General features: G+C 37.0%; 1 protein-coding gene across 2 annotated transcripts in view; it reads left to right on the plus strand.

The window, feature by feature from the left end:
- septin9a (septin 9a) overlaps positions 1-14,670 on the plus strand; it is a 102,871-nt gene extending 88,201 nt beyond the window's left edge. For both annotated transcript variants that reach the window (XM_073839653.1, XM_073839661.1), the window contains 8 exons: positions 4,139-4,267; positions 4,457-4,538; positions 4,866-5,003; positions 7,053-7,170; positions 9,307-9,402; positions 9,485-9,581; positions 11,215-11,266; positions 13,275-14,670. In XM_073839653.1, coding sequence (XP_073695754.1) covers positions 4,139-4,267; positions 4,457-4,538; positions 4,866-5,003; positions 7,053-7,170; positions 9,307-9,402; positions 9,485-9,581; positions 11,215-11,266; positions 13,275-13,407 — 845 coding nt within the window. In that variant the 3' untranslated portion in view covers positions 13,408-14,670. The remainder of the gene's footprint in view (positions 1-4,138; positions 4,268-4,456; positions 4,539-4,865; positions 5,004-7,052; positions 7,171-9,306; positions 9,403-9,484; positions 9,582-11,214; positions 11,267-13,274) is intronic.
- Positions 14,671-22,083: the final 7,413 nt, after the last annotated feature.

A 22,083-nucleotide genomic window follows, 5' to 3' on the forward strand; every position in this document is an offset into this window, starting at 1 on the left:
ACTGTCACCTTTTTTCCTCTGATGAGTTTGCAGGTCTGACCAGTCGGTACTGAAATTTTAAAAACTTCCATTTCCTGTTAACATTTGAGCTCTGTTGAGCCGATTCTCAAACATCGCTTATTGGCCATAGTGTTCACGCGCTCATCAGATATGACTCTAATTGACTACAGTGATCATCACTTCACGCAGGAAAGCATTTTAAAGCTGCATTTTAAAGCTGCATCTATCAGAGGATGCGTCTAGGTACGTCAACAAATGTTAGCAGGAAGTGGACGATTTTAAAAATCGGTACTTTTGACAACACCAGTCAGAATATTTTGATTATAAACCAAGAGGAGACTGGTTTTCCTTTGCTTGAAGGAAACTTTGCTTCCTTTGCTTCTGTAAACAAAACTTGGTTCTCAAATATTAGCATATTCTTACTGGAGCTTACGCTATGTCTACGTCCTATGTCATCCGCTGAAACGTGAGTTTCTTGTGAATGCGAGTACAACAGTTGGCGGAAGCAAGAGATTTTTACTTTTTATGTTGGATGGATGAACTTTATTGGCTTCTATTGAACTATTTGAATAACACCCATTATTCAAACACCCATTCACTGCTAATTATAAAGCTTGGAAGAGCCAGAACATTTTTAATATAACTCAGAGTTAACTCCATACGAATCAGTTTAGGACCGTGATCAATTCACGAACAACTCAAAAAACTAATAATATGAACAGGCAAACGTCTAGTTTGATTTTAAGGGAATTCTATGGTTTTGCTTTTGATCACAGATCAAGAATGAAGTTGCTGAGTCTTACAGTTAGCTTTTGAAAATGGGTTAATAACTTGAAACAAGTGGAGTCTGGAATGAGGAAATAAGAATGTAAATTAGGGAACGACCGACGTGTGTTTGGAGTAATGTGATCGGGCAAAGTGCTTAGGGCATCACCTGGTGGTATTTTTCTGTTTCAGCATTAGCATCCCAGAGGATCCCATTCCTGTATTAAAACCTCGAATGATTTATGTGGTGTTTACAAGAGGAAATAATTACGAGCCCCGTTGAAGACAGCGAAATGAACCTGTACTTGCGCAAGGCTGCAGCTGGTTTCTCACATGCGGCTCTCTCTGGGTCAGTGTGGCCAAACCTGCTGTTGACTTAACCCAGTCAGAGCTGAGAGCGCCAAGCCTCGGCATCAGCGTTCCCATTCCCAGCTGCAGCTCGTTTGTTCAGACTCCTGTCTCTCATTCCATCACGTTTTCCTGACGAAGTGTCAGAATGTTGCTGCCTTTGTAGGCAGTATACAGGGGTAGGAAGGCAGCAAGGCACATCTGAATCCAATGTCAGCGGTGGGATTGGATGACAGGGTGTTTAGAGAAAGCGAATTAGCAGCCCTGCTCGGTGCAGAAAGGAACAGGCCCTCATTACTACAGTGCGATGGGCCCAAGGCTGACGGATGTAAGCTAGCGAGGTGAAAGAAAACCACAGCTAAACACAAGCTCCTGTTAGCAAGAGCCAAAGAAATTATAGTTTCGTTCAAACCACAGGACGGCTTCAGTGGAAGCATCACTCGTGATCTGTGAATGAATAAGGACGTATAAACCCTATTCAGCATCCTTAAAGTTTTCATGTTTTATTGTTTTACATTGATTTATTGTGGCTTTTTAATAGTGATCAAACAAATAATGAATGGCAAATGCAAGTATTTAAACTTGGCATTTACTAATATTAATAGTCTTTTTGGATAGCATCTGCTAAATGAATAAATGTGAATGTTAAAACATTGCTTCACGTCTAAGTGAAAAATTCTACAAATTTGTCAAGATTGCAATTATTAAGAGCAAATATACATATGCATAAATATTCACGCCCTTCTAGTCAATATAGCAGCTATAAATTCTCAATTGGATTGAGATCTGGACTCTGTCTTGGCTCATTAATGTTGTTGTTTACGAGCCATTATTATGTACTGTAGCTTTGTGTTGATGTGCGAGCATCTTCTTTCATCCCCACAGAATTATGTCGCCACCACCGCGCTTCACAGTGGGTACGGTGTGTTTGTGATGATGGACAGCGTTTGGCTTGCTCCAAGTGCGGTGTTTAGTCTGACAGCCAAAAAATGGCTCAATTTTGGTCTCATGAAACCGTAGAAGCTCCTTCCAGCTCCCACATGCCTTCTGGCACTCTGTAGCCGAGATGCCATGTGACATTTTTGAACAGTGGCTTTCTCTTTGCCACTCTCCCATAATAAAGCTGTAAAACTGAAGCCAAACTCTTTTCAGAGACTCAGTAGTCTTTCAGTTTTCGGGAAAGATTGATGTCAAAATTGATTTACCTACAGTGGAGATCACAATTGGAGAACAATCTATGAACACTAGTTTTATTTTATTTTTTTTTTTAATTTGAAATATTGTTAATCTCCATCACTCAAAATTAGCTGTAGGTATATCACTATTCTACTAACATGTTTGACAAAATATCCAAGGCATTTCAACAAAAACCTTTATTTTGTGGAAAACGCAGTGATCACATTTTAGAGAACAGTAACCACTCTAGCATGAAAGAAGATTACAAAGAAAATTTTGCAGAGTTACAGATGTCAGAAATTAGTAGGAAGTGTACAGTAGAGGCTCTTGCTTTAAATGACTTCAGCACATCTGTGGCCACAGGACATGCGTTTCTTAGACCGTGCTGGTGTGATCTTGGTCCACTCTTCTTCTACTCTCTGCAATGGTTTGGTAACTGTAGTGGGTTTCTTAGCCATAACTTTGTTGCAAAGGCTTTAAATCAGGACTCTGGGCTGGCCATTTCATTATTTCAGTGTTTTCAGCTTCAAGGAACTGCTTTACCTGTTTTGCAGTGTGACAGGGGCATTGTCGTGCATGTGGCTGAAGGAGGTGTAAATAAACATTTGCATTCACCTCCTATGTAGCTGTATAAGAGGCCCAACTCCTGCTGCAAAAAACATCCCCCAAACCATGACACTTCCTCCACCTTTCGCTGATTTCTTTACACACTCGGGCTTCAGTCTTTTCCTAGTTTGATGCTGAACAAAATCTTTTCCATCAGGCCCATAAATAAATAAATTAAACTTGCTCTCATCACGAAAGTGAACTATGAACCAGTTTTTCTCTGTTCACACAACATGCTCCTCAACAAAGGTGAGAGGCTTGGTCACTGCAGATTGCACTTTCAGTCTGACTTCTCTTTAAACATGCCGAGACAGATCCTTACCCTGTTTAGCACTGAACTGGCTAGCAATTCCAGCTGCAGTGTTGAACCGATTCCCCATTGAGAGGCTCTCGGCATTATCCTCTCTTCTTGCGCATTTGTCTTATGTGGACAACCAGCCTGTTTGGGGGATTCGATTGAATTAGTGTCATTGTAAATCTGCAATATTCGAGAATGACTAACTACTCTTGCAGTGGCTGAAAGTGTCATCCCTTTGGCCTTCATCTGGACAACTTCCTGTCACAGGGTTTCAGTCACTTTAGAGCGGCTCGCCATCGTGCAAATTAAAGGAGTGGAAATTAGAGGAATGCTGCCAGTTAAATAGGGTTTGTCATATAATAGAGAACATTACCACCAGGTGCCACATCAATACCAAAAACTTGGAGGTATCTGTTGTGTTCTCTAATTTTGGAGTTCTTTTTCCAAATATTTAATTTAAAGTTTTTATACTGTGCTTCAGAATACAATTAATTTAAGAGAAATGCTTAAAAACTGCCCCTCTACTCCTGTTAGGACAACTTTAAATTGGACTAAGTAGTGACCCTGAAATTTAAAAAAGTATAGTTCTCTAATTTTGATCTCCACTGTATATACTCAAAGGGATATTCAATTGCAAATGAAAACAATGTGTTATAAAATTGGCTCACAATGTCTGCCATGTTTGTTTTTCTCCAACTAGATCAAATCAAAGTCTGAAGTTCTGTGTCCATGAGTCTGTGCCCATCATACACTGTCATTTCTGTGAAATCTGTCAACTCAATCTGATCTGATCAAAGTTTGCAGACTGGTTCTGATTTTTGGCAACGAGCATTGACTAACCTAGATTGCAAATCATGGCAAAAATCTGGGCAAAATTAGTGTATTAGTGTTAGCGTATAGTGTATTCCAGCCTTATGTTGATATGTTTGTTCTACATGTGTACAGGTCAGAGTGGTTTGGGGAAGTCTACACTGATGAACACGCTCTTCAAGTCTAAGGTGAGCCGTAAGTCTTTCCTGGGCACGGCTGAGGAGAAGATTCCCAAAACCATCGAGATCAAGTCCATCAGTCATGGTAAAGTGCACAGCTGGATCCATTTTCTGTCATTTTCATGTGTCATTGATACATTCATGCATCACCCATAATGATCTTGAGTTCAAAGAGTGTTATCTGCCACTAGAATTAAAAAAAGTTTAAGTGGACATGCTTTCTTGAGTGTGTTAGTTGTTTAATGTAGTATTGTTGGCCATCTTTTTTTCACAGATATCGAAGAGAAAGGAGTTCGAATGAAGCTGACGGTCATAGACACACCAGGGTTTGGTGACCAGATCAACAACGAGAATTGGTAAAGTAGCCTCCAGTTTTACTGATATGGTCTAAAATGTGCTTAGTTCAGTCAGGACCTCTTGCGTGAAATATAAATGACAATCTAAAGCAGTTCTGTTAGTATTGGCCAGTACAGTTTTGTTCTGGGCACGCTCTGCGCCCGTCTGTGAAGCCATGCTTGGAGAACAGCAATCAAACTCTCCAACATAAAACCTCATGCCAACATCCCCAACCATCAATTGGAAAATCCTAAGAGATCAATGTAGTGCTAAACACTCTTAGTCTAGAGACACTTTGAGGGAAAAAATATTGCTACGTTTATCTCTCATTCATCTTCTTTCAACAGTTGGCAGCCCATAATGAAGTTCATCAATGACCAGTATGAGCAATACTTGCAGGAAGAGATCAATATTGACAGGAAGAAGAGGATCCCAGACTCACGAGTGCACTGCTGCATATACTTCATACCACCCACAGGACACTGGTTAGTAAACATACATCTGTGTGCTTTAGACCTAAACATCCATATATAGTGTGCTCTGACTACTCAAACAGTGTGTAAGAATCACCCTAAAGAGCTCTATATACCTTATGTTTAGTAACTAATATCAGCTCTGTTAGCATGAATGAGTGGTGGAGAAAGATGGTTAAAAATGTCAGGGCCTCCAGAGGGCAGTACTGTTCCTCCTATAGAATGAAGTGATGTCCACTAAATAGTAAATAAAGTCAAGCTGTCTTTATATCTGATTTTTGCACCTTTAATATACTCTTGAACACACTAACTGTGACCATATATATATATATATAAAAAAAAAACTAAGATTTGTATACTAATGACCTTTTTTAGAAACAGGAACTGGCTGGGCATCTTCCAGTTTATTAATTTTAGCTTTAAAACCTGACCTGCTTGTAAAATTGGTGTTGAGTAGAGTCACCACGCTTATTTTAACAACACCTTGTATAACACATTACTGCTCGACCTTTGGCTGGAAGGGCAGGCTTTTAACAATATGACTCTTACAGAAACATTAAGCAAGCCAAAGAGCATTTTTTTTTTCCAGTTTAATATCAGTATATGGGTCGTTGGGATTTTAAAACATTTTATGGATTGCAATACGCTTTGCCCTCCTGAGCAGCTACTGTTGACATCAGGGATTTGTATTCACTGTTTACCATTAGCACATTTCCTTGTTACATCTAATAATATCTCTGTGCCAGATTAAGTGGGTGGTCTGTTCTGCTGTTTCTCTCTGATAGGGAATCATTATGTATGCTTGTGTTTTAATAGCTGTTGTTGGCCAGCATGAGTCTCCAGGCATTCTGCAGTCTTCCTCATGTACTACAGGATAGTTTTTAATGGCTTTTAAAATAAAATGTGTATATGCACGTATACACATGCTCAGTTATTCTGACAAAGGCACGACCCACATTAGCAGAGATGCTTTCTGTCTGTCTAACATTTGATAGTGAATAGTAAATATTGAGACACTACTGGACTAAGAAGAGTAAATCAGACCACCTAAATAGTTTATGCCAAAATGTCGATTTACTTGGGCTTCATTTGTGTCAGCAGAAATTTAAGTAAATTTTATACTACTGTATATGACTTGTACATCTTTTATAAAAAAAAAAAGTATTTTAAGAGGACTGTAATTTTTACCAGGGCTGCGTTTATTTGACAAAAAATACAACAAAAACCATAATATTGTGTAATATTATTACAGTTCAAAATAACTGTTTTCTATTTTAAAATATATTTTATTCCTGTGATGCAAAGCTGAATTTTCAGCATCATTATTTCAGTCTTTAGTGTCAGATGGTCGTTCAGAAATCATTATGCTGATTTGGTGCTAATGGATCCTAAAAAACAGTTTTTCTACTCAATATTTGTGTGGAAACTGATACATTTTTTTAGGATTTCTTCACAATTTCAACATCATACATTCCTTAAATGTCACTTCTGATTAGTTTTAAACATCAATGTATGAGACATTAGACCATCGATCCATCTATTTAACCTATTTTTAAAAAGATCTAAGGGCCCTGAACACGCATGCCAGCCACGCACCCATGAATTCAGTGTCCTGATGCCCCCTGAGCGTGTGGTACAGGCCTTTCTGTGGGCCACTGTGAATGCCTGACTGTTTCATGTCCATCCAGCACTGCAGATGTCACTGCTTAGCAGCTGCATTCTGGCTTTGAACAGCCCAGCTAATTAGAGCCAAACAGTCATCTACAGAAACTACAGACTGGGTCTGCTACAGTTACACTGGCAGGAGATTTGTTAAGTTCTAAGAATCTGTGCATTTTTCTTTTCGCTTTTTTGCTTTTTCACTTTCAATGGTCTCATTGCATGAATAATCTTTCCAAAGTATCCTTAGTGAGTATGTGTGTCACATGTCAGAGCTTATATATTTTGGGTGGTTTTCGCCCTCTGGTGGTTAATGTGTAGTCCTGTTAGAAGTAACTTAGGTTTCGCTATAGTGCTTTTAAGAAGTGCATCTATTTTGTCTTATTTTTGTCATTTCCTCAGTCTTAGGCCTTTGGATGTGGAGTTCATGAGACGTCTTAGTAAGGTGGTGAACATCGTTCCAGTTATCGCTAAAGCTGACACCCTGACTCTGGAGGAGAGGGACTTTTTCAAAAAGAAGGTGAGCTAAAGTTTGACTTACAAATAAGCAATTGTTTATGCTTGCCTTCTTTACATAGTTCTTACTTACTCATACTATACTACAGAGAAAATATTGTTAGATGGCTCAGGGACATGACTTTTTTGGTCAAGATTTACTAATTTGTTTTAAAAAGACATTAAAAACTCTATTCATACGTTATTTGACTGGTTTGCAAAATTTTCTGTAGTTAAAATGTCAAGATGGTACAACTGTCCTAATATAATACATAAAAAAAAAATTGTTTAAAAGAAATCTTTAAGTAGTTTGACATAATATTCTTTTCTTCTTTAATAATATTTTTATTATTTAAAATGGTTAGGGCCTTATGATTTCCGTGATGTGGAAAACGCTGACAAAAACACAAAATAAAATGTTTAATGTATAATGTGGAATGTCTTGTTTTGGATGAATAAATCAAAAGTAGATCAGTACACTTGACTCAAAATGCGATTTGGACTAGTGTCTGTGAATATTAAGCTGCAAAAATACTATTTAAATACGAATCCTGCTTAATCTGTGTGTCTCTGTGTGAATGAATAGTGCAGACATTGTAAAATGTCATGTGGTGTGGCAGAAATATCAACTTCATATGTGACCCTGGACCAGAAAACCAGTCATAAGAATAATTTTTTGAGGTTGAGGTTTATACATTAATCAGCGGAATAAATAAACTTTCCGTTGATATATGGTTTGTTAGGATAGGACAATATTTGGCTGAGATACAAGTATTTGAAAATCTGGAATCTGGAGGTGCAAAAAAAATCGACTTTAAAGTTGTCCAAATGAAGTTTCAGCAATGCGTATTACTGATCAAAAATTAAGTTTTAACATATTTACGGTCAGAAATTTACAAAATATCTCCATGGAACATGATCTTTACTTAATATCCTCATGATTTTGGCATAAAAGAAAAAAATCTAATTTTAACCCATACAGTGTGTTTTTGGCCATTGCTGGTTTTGTGGTCACATATGAGATTTTATGTTAAGAAATCAAAATGTTTATTGAATATAAAAAATAATAATAATAATTTATATATCTTTTATTAATACTTTGTTGAAAACAATGAGATTAGAATGTGCATACATGTATTTAAGGTGTAAGGAATATATGTTATTGGAACATTAAACATGACTTTTTGAGTCATTAAACTTACATTTTCTTGAAAATGGCATTCATGTTTTTCAAAACCCTATTTCTGTATGTATTTCTAAGAACATGGCACATATAGTTTTAAAAGATTATTTCTTTCTTTTATTGTGGACACTCATATTTAAATTTTTGTGCCCGGCATGTTGTATGAGGTAGACTCAGACAAAATACAATGTGGATCATTGTGCATCAAACCCCGGTGGAATAATGTGAATACCACAAACCGGTGCATTGATGTGTGGAAGACCTAGTACATGCTGTCATGTTGTTATTCTAGCTGTAGTTGGCAAACTTGAGTCTTTCTCTTTCCTAAGAGAATTCCAAGACTGCAGATGGTGGTGTCTCTACCGCTTCTACAGCAACACTACTGCCCTGTCAAAGTACTAATGCAGTTTTATTTATGACGTGATGGTGGATTGCTTAAGACAATATGCATGGCAGAAAACAAGAACTCTTAAACCTTTTCTTTATGTTTGATTATTCTAAAACAAAGCCGCAGTAGACTAGTTTGTTTATGCCGTTTTAGAGCACTGGTATGAGTCTGAGATGACACATGGTATGATGAAGTGTAGGTAAGCAACATCTGTTCTGGGGTTGTTAGTTGCGCACATAGCAGTAAGGAAGCACTCGCCAACCTCAACGGTTCTTGTGCTTGTGCTGGCGTGCCTCTCACAGGAGGAACACATGCTGTTTAGAGCACAGACATAGATCTTTTTTCTGTTTTGGAAAAGCTCCTGACAGATTCCAAAAGCATTTCTTCTCTAACCAGTAAGAAACAAAAAGCCAAACTTATTTTTCAGAAAAAAAATTCTATGTATTTGTTTCCATTGCAATTCGATGTATATTATCGAGGAATGGTGAGTATACTGTAATGGTGAGTATACTGTATATATATATATATATATATATATATATATATATATACAGTACTTTGCTTCTTAAGGACTTTGTCATTTTGTATAGATCAGGGAAGAGCTTCGAGCCAATGGGATTGACGTCTATCCACAGAAGGAGTTCGATGAGGATGCGGAGGACAGAATGATCAATGAAAAAATACGAGTGAGTCTTGAATACATTTAGAAAACATCCACGGTTCATCTAAGAACATGGTGATATAATGTGTTTCTTTCCTCTCTCTTAGGAGATGATTCCCTTTGCTGTAGTAGGAAGTGACCAGGAGTACCAAGTCAATGGGAGAAGACTATTGGGAAGGAAAACAAAATGGGGAACCATTGAAGGTATTGTAACTCTTTGGTCTCTAAATCTCTTTAGAGAAGAGAGAGAGAGAAAGTGATTAGCGGACTATGCACACAGCAACATTCCAAAAGCACATCAAGGGAGCTTATTAAGGGAGCTCATTAAGGGAGCGCACGACTATGAGTCAAACATCAGAAAGCCTTATCCTCTGTAAATGAGGACCCACTCAGAAGACCATTATGAGTGCGTCATTTTGCCTGTGAGTCAGCGTGCCGCTGGACAGTTCAATACCTTTATCACTGAGCCCCATTGACACTCAACATTACCCCTTTTCCCTAAGTAATTTAATTACATTTAATAATAATAAAAGTGCTTATTACTTCTGGATTTTTGATGAATATAAAGATTAAAAACAGCATTTATTTGCAATACAATTTTGTAACATAAATATCATATTTGGTTTTAGATTATATGAGCAATATCACACTCATAGTAGTGTGATATGGCTGTATAATCACAGCAGTACAGCCATATTGCATGGCTACGGGTGTTATATTGCATTTATACAACAGTTCAATGGCACAGGTGTGTAAATGCATAAAAAAACAACTCATCTACAACAAATCTCAGTTTGACAGTTTAACAGCTGAGCCCAAGCCTCTGTTACTAATTCGCAAACATCACTTTAGAACTAATAACGATGGAACGTTGAGTTGCTTCATTGAAAACTTTATTGTATTAGTGTATTAAAAGCTCACTGTATTATGTAGAGTATTATGAGAGAGATATGGTCTGAGCGAGTGCATCTGATACAGCATTCATTCTTCAGCTCAATCTCATATTCACAGTAAAACATGAATGTCCGCTGTGGAAAGCGATGTCTTTTTCATACTATCCTTTCATGTGTTAATGGAGATTTCCGATGACAGTGCACACCTCTCAGCCAATCAGATTTGAGGACCAGAGATAACTGTTGCATAAAGTATTATATATTGTAGTTGTAAAATTATGTGTTGTATTATATTATTTATACAGACTAATGTCTTAGTTATTGTCTGTTGTAATCAACATTATGCCATTGAAGCTGTCACAAGCTTTGAAGCTGTTATGTGTAGACTTGCTATTGTGGAGTAATATACAACCTTGTTTGAATAGCAGCTATCTGGGCGGCTGATGTACTTAGCAGCCTGCATAGTAAAAACTCTAAGTTTTGGTGAGATGTTTTGAGAGTCAAATGACTCTGTAATTATCCTGTAATGTTTCTGAAGAGCTTGACTCCTCTTATTAAAGTCTCTCTTTGAAAACCTTTCATTTCCTGCACTGGATGTCTACTCCGTGGTGGCTTTCTTGTTCTCTTTCATGGAGTTTGACGTAATCTATAATTCATAAACATTTTTTCACATCCAGGCAGCTGTGGATTTGTCACACCAAATTTGTCAGGCTCTCAGGGTTATCTTTCTGGAAGGCTTTGGTTTAAATTGAATTACTAGAGATTGAGGTGATTATGTCTCATCCCTCCCCCTGAGTATATACCTGCAACAGCTCCACCTAGTGAACAAGTGCTTATTGCTTTGTGTTGCTCCAAATGGCTAGAGAGGATGAACTGAATTGATCTGATCAGTGCTCTTTGCCTTCTGTTTGTAACTCAAGTTTCTGCTGTTTTGGTGTCTATAGTTGAGAATATTGCCCACTGTGAGTTTGCCTACCTGCGGGACCTCCTCATAAGGTGAGTGGATTAAGTCTATGTCTGTGATTTAACAAACAGTATTACAAGTATACCCTTGTGGAACAGAAGTATGCTCAATTGTGTCAAATATACATTTTTTAACATACTTTAGATCTTAGTATATAAAAAAACTGTACTGTATAGTTCACTCAAAACTGATTATTCTGATATAAATTACTCACCCTCATGTTGTTCCAAACCCATAAGACCTTCATTTATCTTCATTTATCTTCTTGAAATTGAACAAATGATGAAATTAACTAACAAAAGAACAAACAAACGAAAAATAGATAATTGTTGCCTTCAAATATGAGATTTCAGAACTAGACGAATGAGGTAGACCGAACGAATGATCGAAAGAACAAATGAACGAACAATAGATTATTGTTGCCTTCAAAAATGAGATTTCAGATCTAAAGACGGAGCTCAAAAGAACGATAGACAGAGAGACCGAATGAACAATAGATAATAGTTGCCTTCAAATATGAGATTTCAGAACTAATGACGGAGCTAGAACAAACAAACGATAGACAGACCAAATGAACAATCGAAAGAACAAACGATAGATAATTGTTGATTTCAAATATGAGATTTTGGAACTAGAGACAACCGAGCGAACAAACAAATGATTGATTGAAATAAGAGAACAAACAAATGAATGAACGATCAGTGTTACCTTCAAATATGAGATTTCAGAGCTAAAGATGGAGCTAGAACTTACGAAAAACAATAGACAGACAGACCGACTGAATGAACAATCGAAAAGAAAAAAACAAATGAGCGATTGATAATTGTTGCTTTCAAATATGAGATTTCAGAACTAAAGATGGAGCTACAACTTACAAACAAACGATAAACAGACAGACAGACGGACCGAATGAACAATCGAAAGACCAAACGAATGAACGATAGATAATTGTTGCCTTCAAATATGAGGTTTCAAAATGAAAGACGGAGCTAGAACGAACAAATGAACGTTAGACAGACAGACCAAATGAATGATCGGAAGAGCAAACAATAGATAATCGTTGACTTCAAATATGAGATTTTAGAACTAGAGACAACCAACAAGCAAACGGCCAAATGATTGATTGAAATTGAACAAATGATGAAATTAACAAACGAAAGAACAAACAAATGAACAATAGATCATTGTTGCCTTCAGATATGAAATTTCAGACTAAGACGGAGCTAGAACTTACAAACAAACAATAGACAGACAGACCGAATTAACAATCGAAAGAACAAACAAACGAACGATGGATAATTGTTGCCTTCAAATATGAGATTTCAAAACTAAAGATGGAGCTAGAACGAACGAACGAACAATAGACAGACAGACCAAGTGAATGATCAAAAGAACAAACAAACAAACAATAGATAATTGTTGATTCAAATATGAGATTTTAGAACCAGAGAAAACCAACGACCAAACGCACAAATGGTTGATTAAAATTGAACAAATGATGAAATTAACAAACGAAAGAACAAACAAATAAACGATAGATCATTGTTGCCTTCAAATATGAGATTTCAGAACTAAAGACAGAGATAGAACAAACGATAGACAGACAGACCGAATGAACGATCGAAAGAACAAACAAATGATATATATAATTGTTGCCTTCAAATATGAGATTTCAGAACTAGAGACTGAGAACGAACGAACAAACAAATGATACAATGATAGAATGTTAGAAGGATAGATGGATGGATGGATGGATAGAACACAAATGAATCATGCCCGCTGTTCTGCGCATAAATTCCATAAAACTGGATGTACCAGAAGTAAATCAAAGGTCCTCAAACAAACGTGCTTGAAGATGAATGAAGGTCTTACGGGTTTGGAACGACATGAGGGTAAGTAATTAATGACAGAATTGTTTTTTTTGGGTGAACTATCCCTTTAGTTCTAAGTGAAAGTGTTAGTGACATCTGCATTATTCATTATCTACTATGCTGGGTTTGTTTTTCTCATCCTAACGTGTTATTGGCTCATGTCCTGCAGAACCCACATGCAGAACATTAAAGACATCACCAGCAGCATCCACTACGAGATGTACCGCGTCCGTCGGCTCAACGAGAATAACACCCAGGCCAACGGCCTTGGCGAGCACCATCCGGCCTGCCACGAAATATAGTTCCCCTATCCAAACGACCCCTCCACCTCCACTCCCATTCCTCACTCCTCTCCAATCCCCAACCCTTCGTTCACCTTGCGCTCTGTCCCGCCCCCTTCCATCAGCCAAGGACTGAGGTCCATCTGAGAAGCACATAATGACTTTACCTCCCAGAAACTCCAGCACAGTGCCCTGAAACCCTCACGCCCACTGCACGGGCACTGCAGGGGCGAAGAGGTCAAACATACAACTGTTAAAAGAGCTTCTCCATATACTGCATGCGTTTGACTCACTCTGCTGATGCTTCAGGTCTGTGTCTGTGTGCAGAGGTTGATTATGAGGCAGGTTCTGATTGGTCAAGCTGTGCGAAAAGCTCTTCCTTTTGATATTGGAATGATTATTTTACAGGAGATTGCTCAGAATGCTCCTTTTTATGTGATTTGTTGAATGCTCTCTTAATATTTATGCTTCATTTTGAGCGAGACGGATAAGAAACAAGGCCAAGTCGTCATCTGAAACCAGAGCTGACGTGGCAGCACCTTCGAATATCCATTCCGCATTATTAAACTACAGGTTAAACACTACTTGCCTATGGCATTGCGGAGAACCTGGTGTGCCATTGGTTCTGCTATTTGTTTATCCCATCTGTGCAAATAATTACAGCAAAACTGACTCATTGGATCCTTGGTACCATATAAAAACAGTAATTTGTGTTGGAAAGATTATTTATGCAGATTAAATGGGATCGTTACATGCTTTGTAAAAACGATCTTATTTATTGTAGAATGTGACCTAAACTGGATAGAGAGAAGCAGTGCCTTTCAATAGGCTTTTAATGAATTGTTTAATTGTGTGTACACCGTTTTTATCAGGTACATAATATTCAATGCCGGTTATCTTAAATCTTCCAGACCATCTCATTCTCTTCCAGTCCAAATATGTTGAAATCTGCACCATCTTTTGTCAGTTTAGGTGTCTTGTTTTCGTCTTAGCCTGGAGGGAAAGGGCCTACAGGAGGGGAAACGTGAAGTGCCAAGATGTCTGTGTGCCTTAAAGCTGCCTGCCACGTCTGATTAGAAGCCACTTTTAAGAACGGTGAAATTCCTCAGGCTTTGTTCTTGTCTGCTAACCCCCTTTATAAATGCTCGTCATTGGGAAAATATCTTTGTTTTGTCCTGTGCTGTATATTCATAGTGATTAAATTTTTGTATTGGTATTCAGAGTAACACAAATAACTTTGATATCCTGTTATTTTAAAGAAATAAAGATTTAAATGGTAAATAATTTGACTCTTTTCACAAATGATTAATTGAATATGTCTAGACTTTGTAATTGCACACATTTTGTGGTACTGGGAAACCTGTCCGGTTTTCCACTCCATGATTCATGATTGTTTTTGCGCAACATTTTCCATTTAGATGCTAAATTAAATTGTCAGTCAGGTTAAATTAACAGCTTTTATTAAAGCCATACAATTTTGACAATCATTTGACATTTGCTCTTCTTGAATGTGAAAATGGCTTATTTCTAACACATTTATCTAGTAATTACTTTTATTAACAAGGTTATTATATGTTAGGTACGTCAGAGACACTGCTTTGGCTTTTAGCTAATGAGGGGTTCAAATCAGCAATACCCACGTAAAACTGATAGGGCAGACCAAACCGTAAGTTGTAGAGACTTGAAACTTTGGAGGGATGGTAGTACTCACACTGTCCACAACGTCACTAAGGCTCACCCCCAATTGGCCTGACGGCGAGCGCTACAGCAATTTAAAAGTACGAAATCGCTCATAACTCCTAAACAGTATGCCTCGAATTAGTCCTAGATTTTTCACCTGATCAGAACCTAACCAGGAAGATTATCTGGACAGTGAATATTAATAATTATCAAAAAAAAAAAAAAAAGATGAACTCTTGACTCTCTGTTGCAAATGGAAGCCAAAATGTCTGAAAGGGGCAGGGCTGCCTATACTAAAACGGCTATAACTTTTGAATAGACTGAGATATCTTTGCCAAACTCACAACAAGCTTGGCCACTTGGTGGCGCTATAAGAGGGAAAAATCATAAAACCGGCCATAACTACACAACCATTTTTCCTGAGAATTGGCGTGAAAATTGGTAAATTTACATATCTGAAAAAAACATGGCCTGTTAGACAAAGTTAACGGAGGTCGATCGGAACGAAACTGGATTGGCGCTAAAGATCTATAAGAAATATGAAAGAAATCGGCCACTGGGGGATGATATCGCATTTTTCAAAGGGCGTAAATAATTGTATATTGCATTTTTTTTTTTTTTTTTTTTTTACACATACTCATGATATTCGTATCATACAACAAACTCTCCTCATTCCGAATTTTGCCTCTAAAACCACTGCTGTCAATCAAACCGTTAAATGACTGAGAAGACTACTTTTGCAAACTAGTCCTAGGTTTTCACTCAATTTTGGGGGGAAAAAAAACACTTGCGAAGCATGCAAAGTTTTAGGGAGATTGGACCACAGCTGGTGCTATAACAGTCAAAAATGTTTAAAAACATCATATTTCTATGGTAAATTACCTGGATTTGCCAAAAATGCTTTTTTGAATCATTGATTGATGTTACAGGCTTGATAAATAATAATGTTTTTTTCTTTATGTGCTTACATGCCTTAAGCACTTGAATCCTGGTGATCACTACTTGCAGCTGTATTTTTATGTGTGCCTGTATCAGTACTATTTATATAGCTCCTTAACTACCATGATTATATTTAAACAGCCATTTCATACATTCTTGATTTTTGTTTATATCTATTTTGGTGTAACATGCTCAGATTTCCTCTAGATCATTCTGCTTTTTAGCATAGAGATGAGCTTAAACCTGACACTCTTTTGGAAGCCTATTGGTGTTCAGTAGCTTAACGGTTGACACGCATAATACGAATGTCACGTTGCATCAAAAGCTAATAGAAATTACAATCACTGCCACGATCTTGTCTACACTGGATACAGTATACAGATGCTCATTTGACTCGAGTCTGTCGCCAATAGGACAAATGGAGTGAAAGAATGTTGGCTTTGGTTTAAACTGCTTGTTCACGTCTTTGTACAGATATCAGAAGGATCCCAGCATAAGGAACAAGTGGATAGTTTATTTTTAATGGCATCCCGGATCATGTCATAGCATTGTTCAGAGTATTTTGTTTTGTAAACAAGGCACAGTGTCATGGAGAGTTCACAAAGAAACATTTGTTGAAAGATGAAGTTGTACTAGAACTGACTGCAGCTGCATCACAAACGGTAAGTAAATTATTTCATTATGCTTCGTCTGGAAATGACCATTTCATTTGATCATGTTGTCAAAAAACTCACATCTAATAGTGACGGGGCACTGATACTGTTTCCTATGCAATGATGTTAGCCAGTCACAACAGTGACCGATTACTGACGAGCCTTAAAAGACCCACGCCTTAAAAACAGGTTGTTTCAGACCGATAGTAAAAATGAGGGTTGAAGGAAAGTCCTCACTAACAACAACTTTGTTTTTGTGATGTTCCATGTCTGTATATACTCTATGCTCCTCGCCATCCATCTCAAAATGGAGATGCGTTCTTATCACTCTTAAAATGGCGCCCCATTTTTGCACCTTCTGTCTACACCTCTGCCTCTCAGCTCACGAAACTCTCTTTCCCAGATTCCATGTCTCCTGTATCCCAGGGAAGGAGCCAGCGTGGCATCTGTTATCCACTGTGGTCTTTTTGCTCTCCCTCCCTCCTGCTCCTCCCTTTTACGTGTGGCAGCACTGCTTTTGCATGTTGTTGTAATTAAATTAATTTGCCATTTCAATGAGCATAGTTTGTCTCTGGATGCCCTCTTCATGAAGATGAGAGAGCCCTTGGAGTGCACTTCTTACTGGGCAAAGCCCCCACTGTTTACAAGGCACTTCGCTCTAAAGGTTGCACATTTTTTCACCCCTGATAACTAGTTCCTGTCTCTCTCTGCATGATGTGCTTGTTTGTATTTGCTGTCATTCTAATTATATGCTGTCTTGTCTCATCTACATTTTGCGAGAGAAAAAAAAATCTGCTTAGCAACTGCTGTCATCTGACCAGCTCTAGCAGTCGAAAATGGTTCCTATTTGCTGTCAAACACTGCAGAAGTTTGGAGGAAATTCATGTCACTTGGTAGAAGCTGCTGATATTACGATGCTACCCATATGCAGTGTTGTTATTGTAAAACTATTAAATAACTACTAGCCTATTTATTCAGCTATTTATTATATGTCTAATCAAACTTTTACCTTGACGCAAAATTAATGTCACTATTAATATGCCATATTGACACAATAATACAAAAAGTAAGAAAATATATTCCATTTGTTATCAACAACATGAAATGCATTAAACATTATTATGTCAAGGTTTCCCAAAGTGGTGTTTGGAAAGGAACTGTAGGGGGTTTATGAGTTGAATGAAAAGCTAATAGTTAATTAAACCATGGGGTACTTCAAGTAAATACATTATGTAAATGAGGAGTAGATGACCAAAAAAAAAAAAAAAGTTTGTGAATTTGTGCATTTTAATGTGTTTGAAAGGTAAAAGCCTTCCAAAGACAGACATGCATGGTTAACCTATGTGTGATTATTAAAATAAAAATCTATGTGTTCATCAGTAGTTGATGCAATGCTGAAACACTTCTTAAACCTGAAATGACTTAAAAGATTTCCATACAACTGTATTCTGATTACGGGTATTTTAAAAAATGTAATTTCATCTAATTATAAGTACTCATTTATTATCTAGATTACATGTAATTAGTAGCTTTGTGTTTAACAGTGTTGTTAAATTTGTGTTTTTTTTTTTTTTAAGATTAAGTGATATCAAAAGTGATCTAACAAGAAATATACAGTCAAACCAAAATTTATTCCGACTCACATTTCTCACATTATCACAGTTTATTTGCTATGGTAAAATGCTAAAAAAGAAAGACAAGAACTCTTCTGTGTCAGAACACATTCATCTTGATAATGTCGGATAACTTAAAGTATGTAATGGATTACAAGCAACCAAAAATTCAGACAACTGTTGTTAGTATGACAATATTTACACAACTATCAATACTTTATTTACCAATTACCAAGCCATGCTTAATTTAGTTCAGTCTGTGGTGTAAAAAGTATGCATTAGCAATTAAAGAACAAACACTTAAGCAAAACATGCTCAGGTCAAAGTGTCTGAATAATGTTTGGTCCCAAGTTTGGTTGTCAACTGTATGAAGAATTTTTGGGTATATTATGTCACAGTTTACTTTATGTTGCTCTCATAATGTACTAGTAAAACTAATTTCAAAAATTATATCTGGTGTCTAAATTGTTTTTTGGTTTACTGTACATGAACAATTAAATATACACTGTATAACAAATGTAAAGATATGGCACTGATGTAATTGTGCATCTCTAATATTATTACATTATAGCGTTGATTGTAAATCCATTTAAAATACAATGTGTGTGCTACATTCACTCTGTTATTATTGTTATGAGGACAAAATGAGGTCAGTTTGTAACTTTCAACACTAGTCAATGTCAAAATTATTGAGATGGCCAATCAAATCAAAGTAGGCGGGGTTTACGGTGGCAAACTTGGCAAAGAGTGAATTCCAGCGGGAAGCGTTCGTTTCAGGGTAAGCATCCGATCAGAGTTCTCACTCGCGCCGACGGCTCCGACGTCGATTCAGCATGTTGAATCATAGATATAAATATGTGTTGAATCATTGGTCAAACTGCCACCGACGTAAGCCCGACGAGAGCCGACAACACACCAAACAAACTAGCTTTACAGACGGCCGACCGTCGGTTTGCCTAGGTAAGATGTATGTAGCAAAATATTCAATATTTGACAACTGTTATACGACAGAAATATTAAATAACCGACAGTAATATCCATTGATGCAAACTACGTAATTTCTACCCTCAAATTTCACAATTTATAATGAAAAATATGGTATATTTAAGGTAATTTCGTGTAATTCCTAATTGAATGTGATGAGACAAGAACATTTTTTGCACTTTTCGACATATTACGCATACAAATAAGAGTGAATTTGTGCATATTTTCATGCGCTAATAACTCAAAATGATTACTTCCCAACTAGAATTAGACCTGTCCACCTAAGCCTATGGGCGAGACTTTGGTTTATTAGTGCTTTAGGGAAATAAGGAGAAGAATAACAACGTGCAGTAAATGGTAAAAGTGATTGCATTACAAACCACTGTGCTCATACTTAAGATAGGCCTAATACATTAAAATAATATGGTAAGATGCCAATTTGCACTATCAAGCAGCAAAACGAGCTGTTTTGTACAGTTAGAAATAGCTGGACGCAGTACGATAAAATTTACTTATTATTAATTCACTTCCAGAACAAAAATTAAAACAAAGATAATGTACTCACCCCCTTGTCATTCAATATGTTCACGTCTTCTGTCGTAAAGAATGCTTTTTTAGTTTTTTGAGGAAAACATTTTTGGATTTCTCTCCGTATAATGAATATGTATGGTGCCCCCAAGTTTGAACTTCCAAAATGCAGTTTAAAAGGGCTTCAAAGGGCTCTAAATGACCCCACATGAGGAAGAATGGTCTTATCAAGCGAAACAATCACTTATTTTCTGAAACAGATTGACAATTTATACTTTTTAACCTCAAACGCTCGTCATGTCTGTGCTAGGGATTCTCCGATCCGCCTTATTTGCCTCCGATACCGATTCCAATACCTAAGGTTTGATATCGGCCGTTTACAGATACTGATCTGATACCAGTTTTATTTATTTATTTATTTATTTATTTTAAATAAATGTAGAATTTACATCTCTGTTTGGAACTGATAATCATTATTTCACACTGTTTCGATGACTGTTTCATTATAAAGAAAAATAAAATAATAAATCTGAAATAATATATGTATATTCTAGGGGTGTGACGAGACACGAGACTGGGTTCACGAGAACGAGACAAGATTTTTAAACTTTTTTTTAAAGAAATCCTCATTGATGAAATATATAGGGAAAATTGTATTTTCAACTGAAAAACACAAAATTAATTTACATTTTGATATGAACGTGTACTTTATGAAATTAAACTTCTATTTTAATGAATTATATGATGTAATAAACATGTAAACTAAAGCTGCATGATTCCAGATAAATTGAAAATCACATTTTTTTTTTTTTATAAATTGGAGATCACGATTCTCTCATGATTCTGAAGGAAAACTCGAACCTCACATTAAGCTATTGTATGCTATTAGAAGACTTGGAATATAGTGCACAAAAAACGTTATTGTGCTTCATAATGCTTTTATACGGCTTAAGGGTAACACGGAATAATACGCACAATATCGGATTTGGATCGGCCCTCTATGACCGATTCCCGATCCGACGAAGCATGGCAGTATCAAAGCCGATGCCCGATATGAATATCGGATCGGAGCATCCCTAGTCTGTGCCCTTTGAAGCTGCGTTTAAACTGCATTTTGGAAGTTCAAATTTGGGGGCACCATACATATCCTTTATATGGAGGGAAATCCTACACTGTTTTTCTCAATTAACATAGTTTCTTTACGAATGAAGAAAGAAAGACATTAACATCTTGGATGACAAGGGGGTGAGTACATTATCTGTACATTTTTTCTAAACTTATTTTCTGTATGTGTCTGTTTTGTTTGATTAATATGGGCACTGTGGGAAAGAGCATCAGTCATGCTGTAGGCAGTCTTTCCTCACATTGAGGAGGGCACAGGGAACCAACATTTGTTTGGACCACGTTTATAAATGTCAACACTCAAACTGCATCATGTAAATAGTTTGATATTTGCATAGTGAGATTATTATTATAAATGGCAAATGTACAGAACATATAGAAGGGGTGCGGTTATAGTTCACTTTCAGAACAAAAATTTACAGATAATGCACTCACCCCCTTGTCATCCAAGACGTTCATGTCTTTCTTTCAGGCGTAAGGGAATTATGTTTTTTGAGGAAAACATTTCAGGATTTCTCTCCATATAATGGACTTCTATGGTGCCCCTGAGTTTGAACTTCCAAAACGCAGTTTCAAAGGGCTCTGAATGATCCCAGCCGAGGACAGAAAGGTCTTATCTAGCAAAACGATCGGTTGTTTTCTTAAAAATTACAATTTATATACTTTTTAACCTCAAATGCTCGTCTTGTCTAGCTCTATGTGTACTCTGTGTAGAGATTAAAAAGTATATTAAAAAAAATAACCGATCGTTTCGCCAGATAAGACCCTTCTTCCTCGGCTGGGATCATTTAGAGCCCTTTGAAGCTGCATTTAAACTGCATTTTGGAAGTTCAAACTCGGGGCACCATAGAAGTCTATTATATGGAGAGAAATCCTGAAATGTTTTCCTCAAAAAACAATTTCTTTACGACTGAAGAAAGAAAGACATGGTCATCTTGGATGACAAGGGGGTGAGGACATTATCTGTACATTTTTGTTCTGAAGGCGAACTACTCCTTTAACTTAGCCGTTATGTAGAGTAGCTATATTTATATGCTGGCATAACCTTTGTTCAACTCTCCTACTTTAGTTTTCCCTACAATAATCAGCATATCCTCAAGCCATCCTTGAGGTCTCCGTAATTAGCAGAAAGTCGACAGCTCCGATTCGGACTCCTCCTCTCTAATCTGCATATGTTA

The sequence above is a fragment of the Garra rufa genome, chromosome 1, assembly GCF_049309525.1.
Source record: "Garra rufa chromosome 1, GarRuf1.0, whole genome shotgun sequence".
NCBI classification, from domain to species: Eukaryota; Metazoa; Chordata; class Actinopteri; order Cypriniformes; family Cyprinidae; genus Garra; species Garra rufa.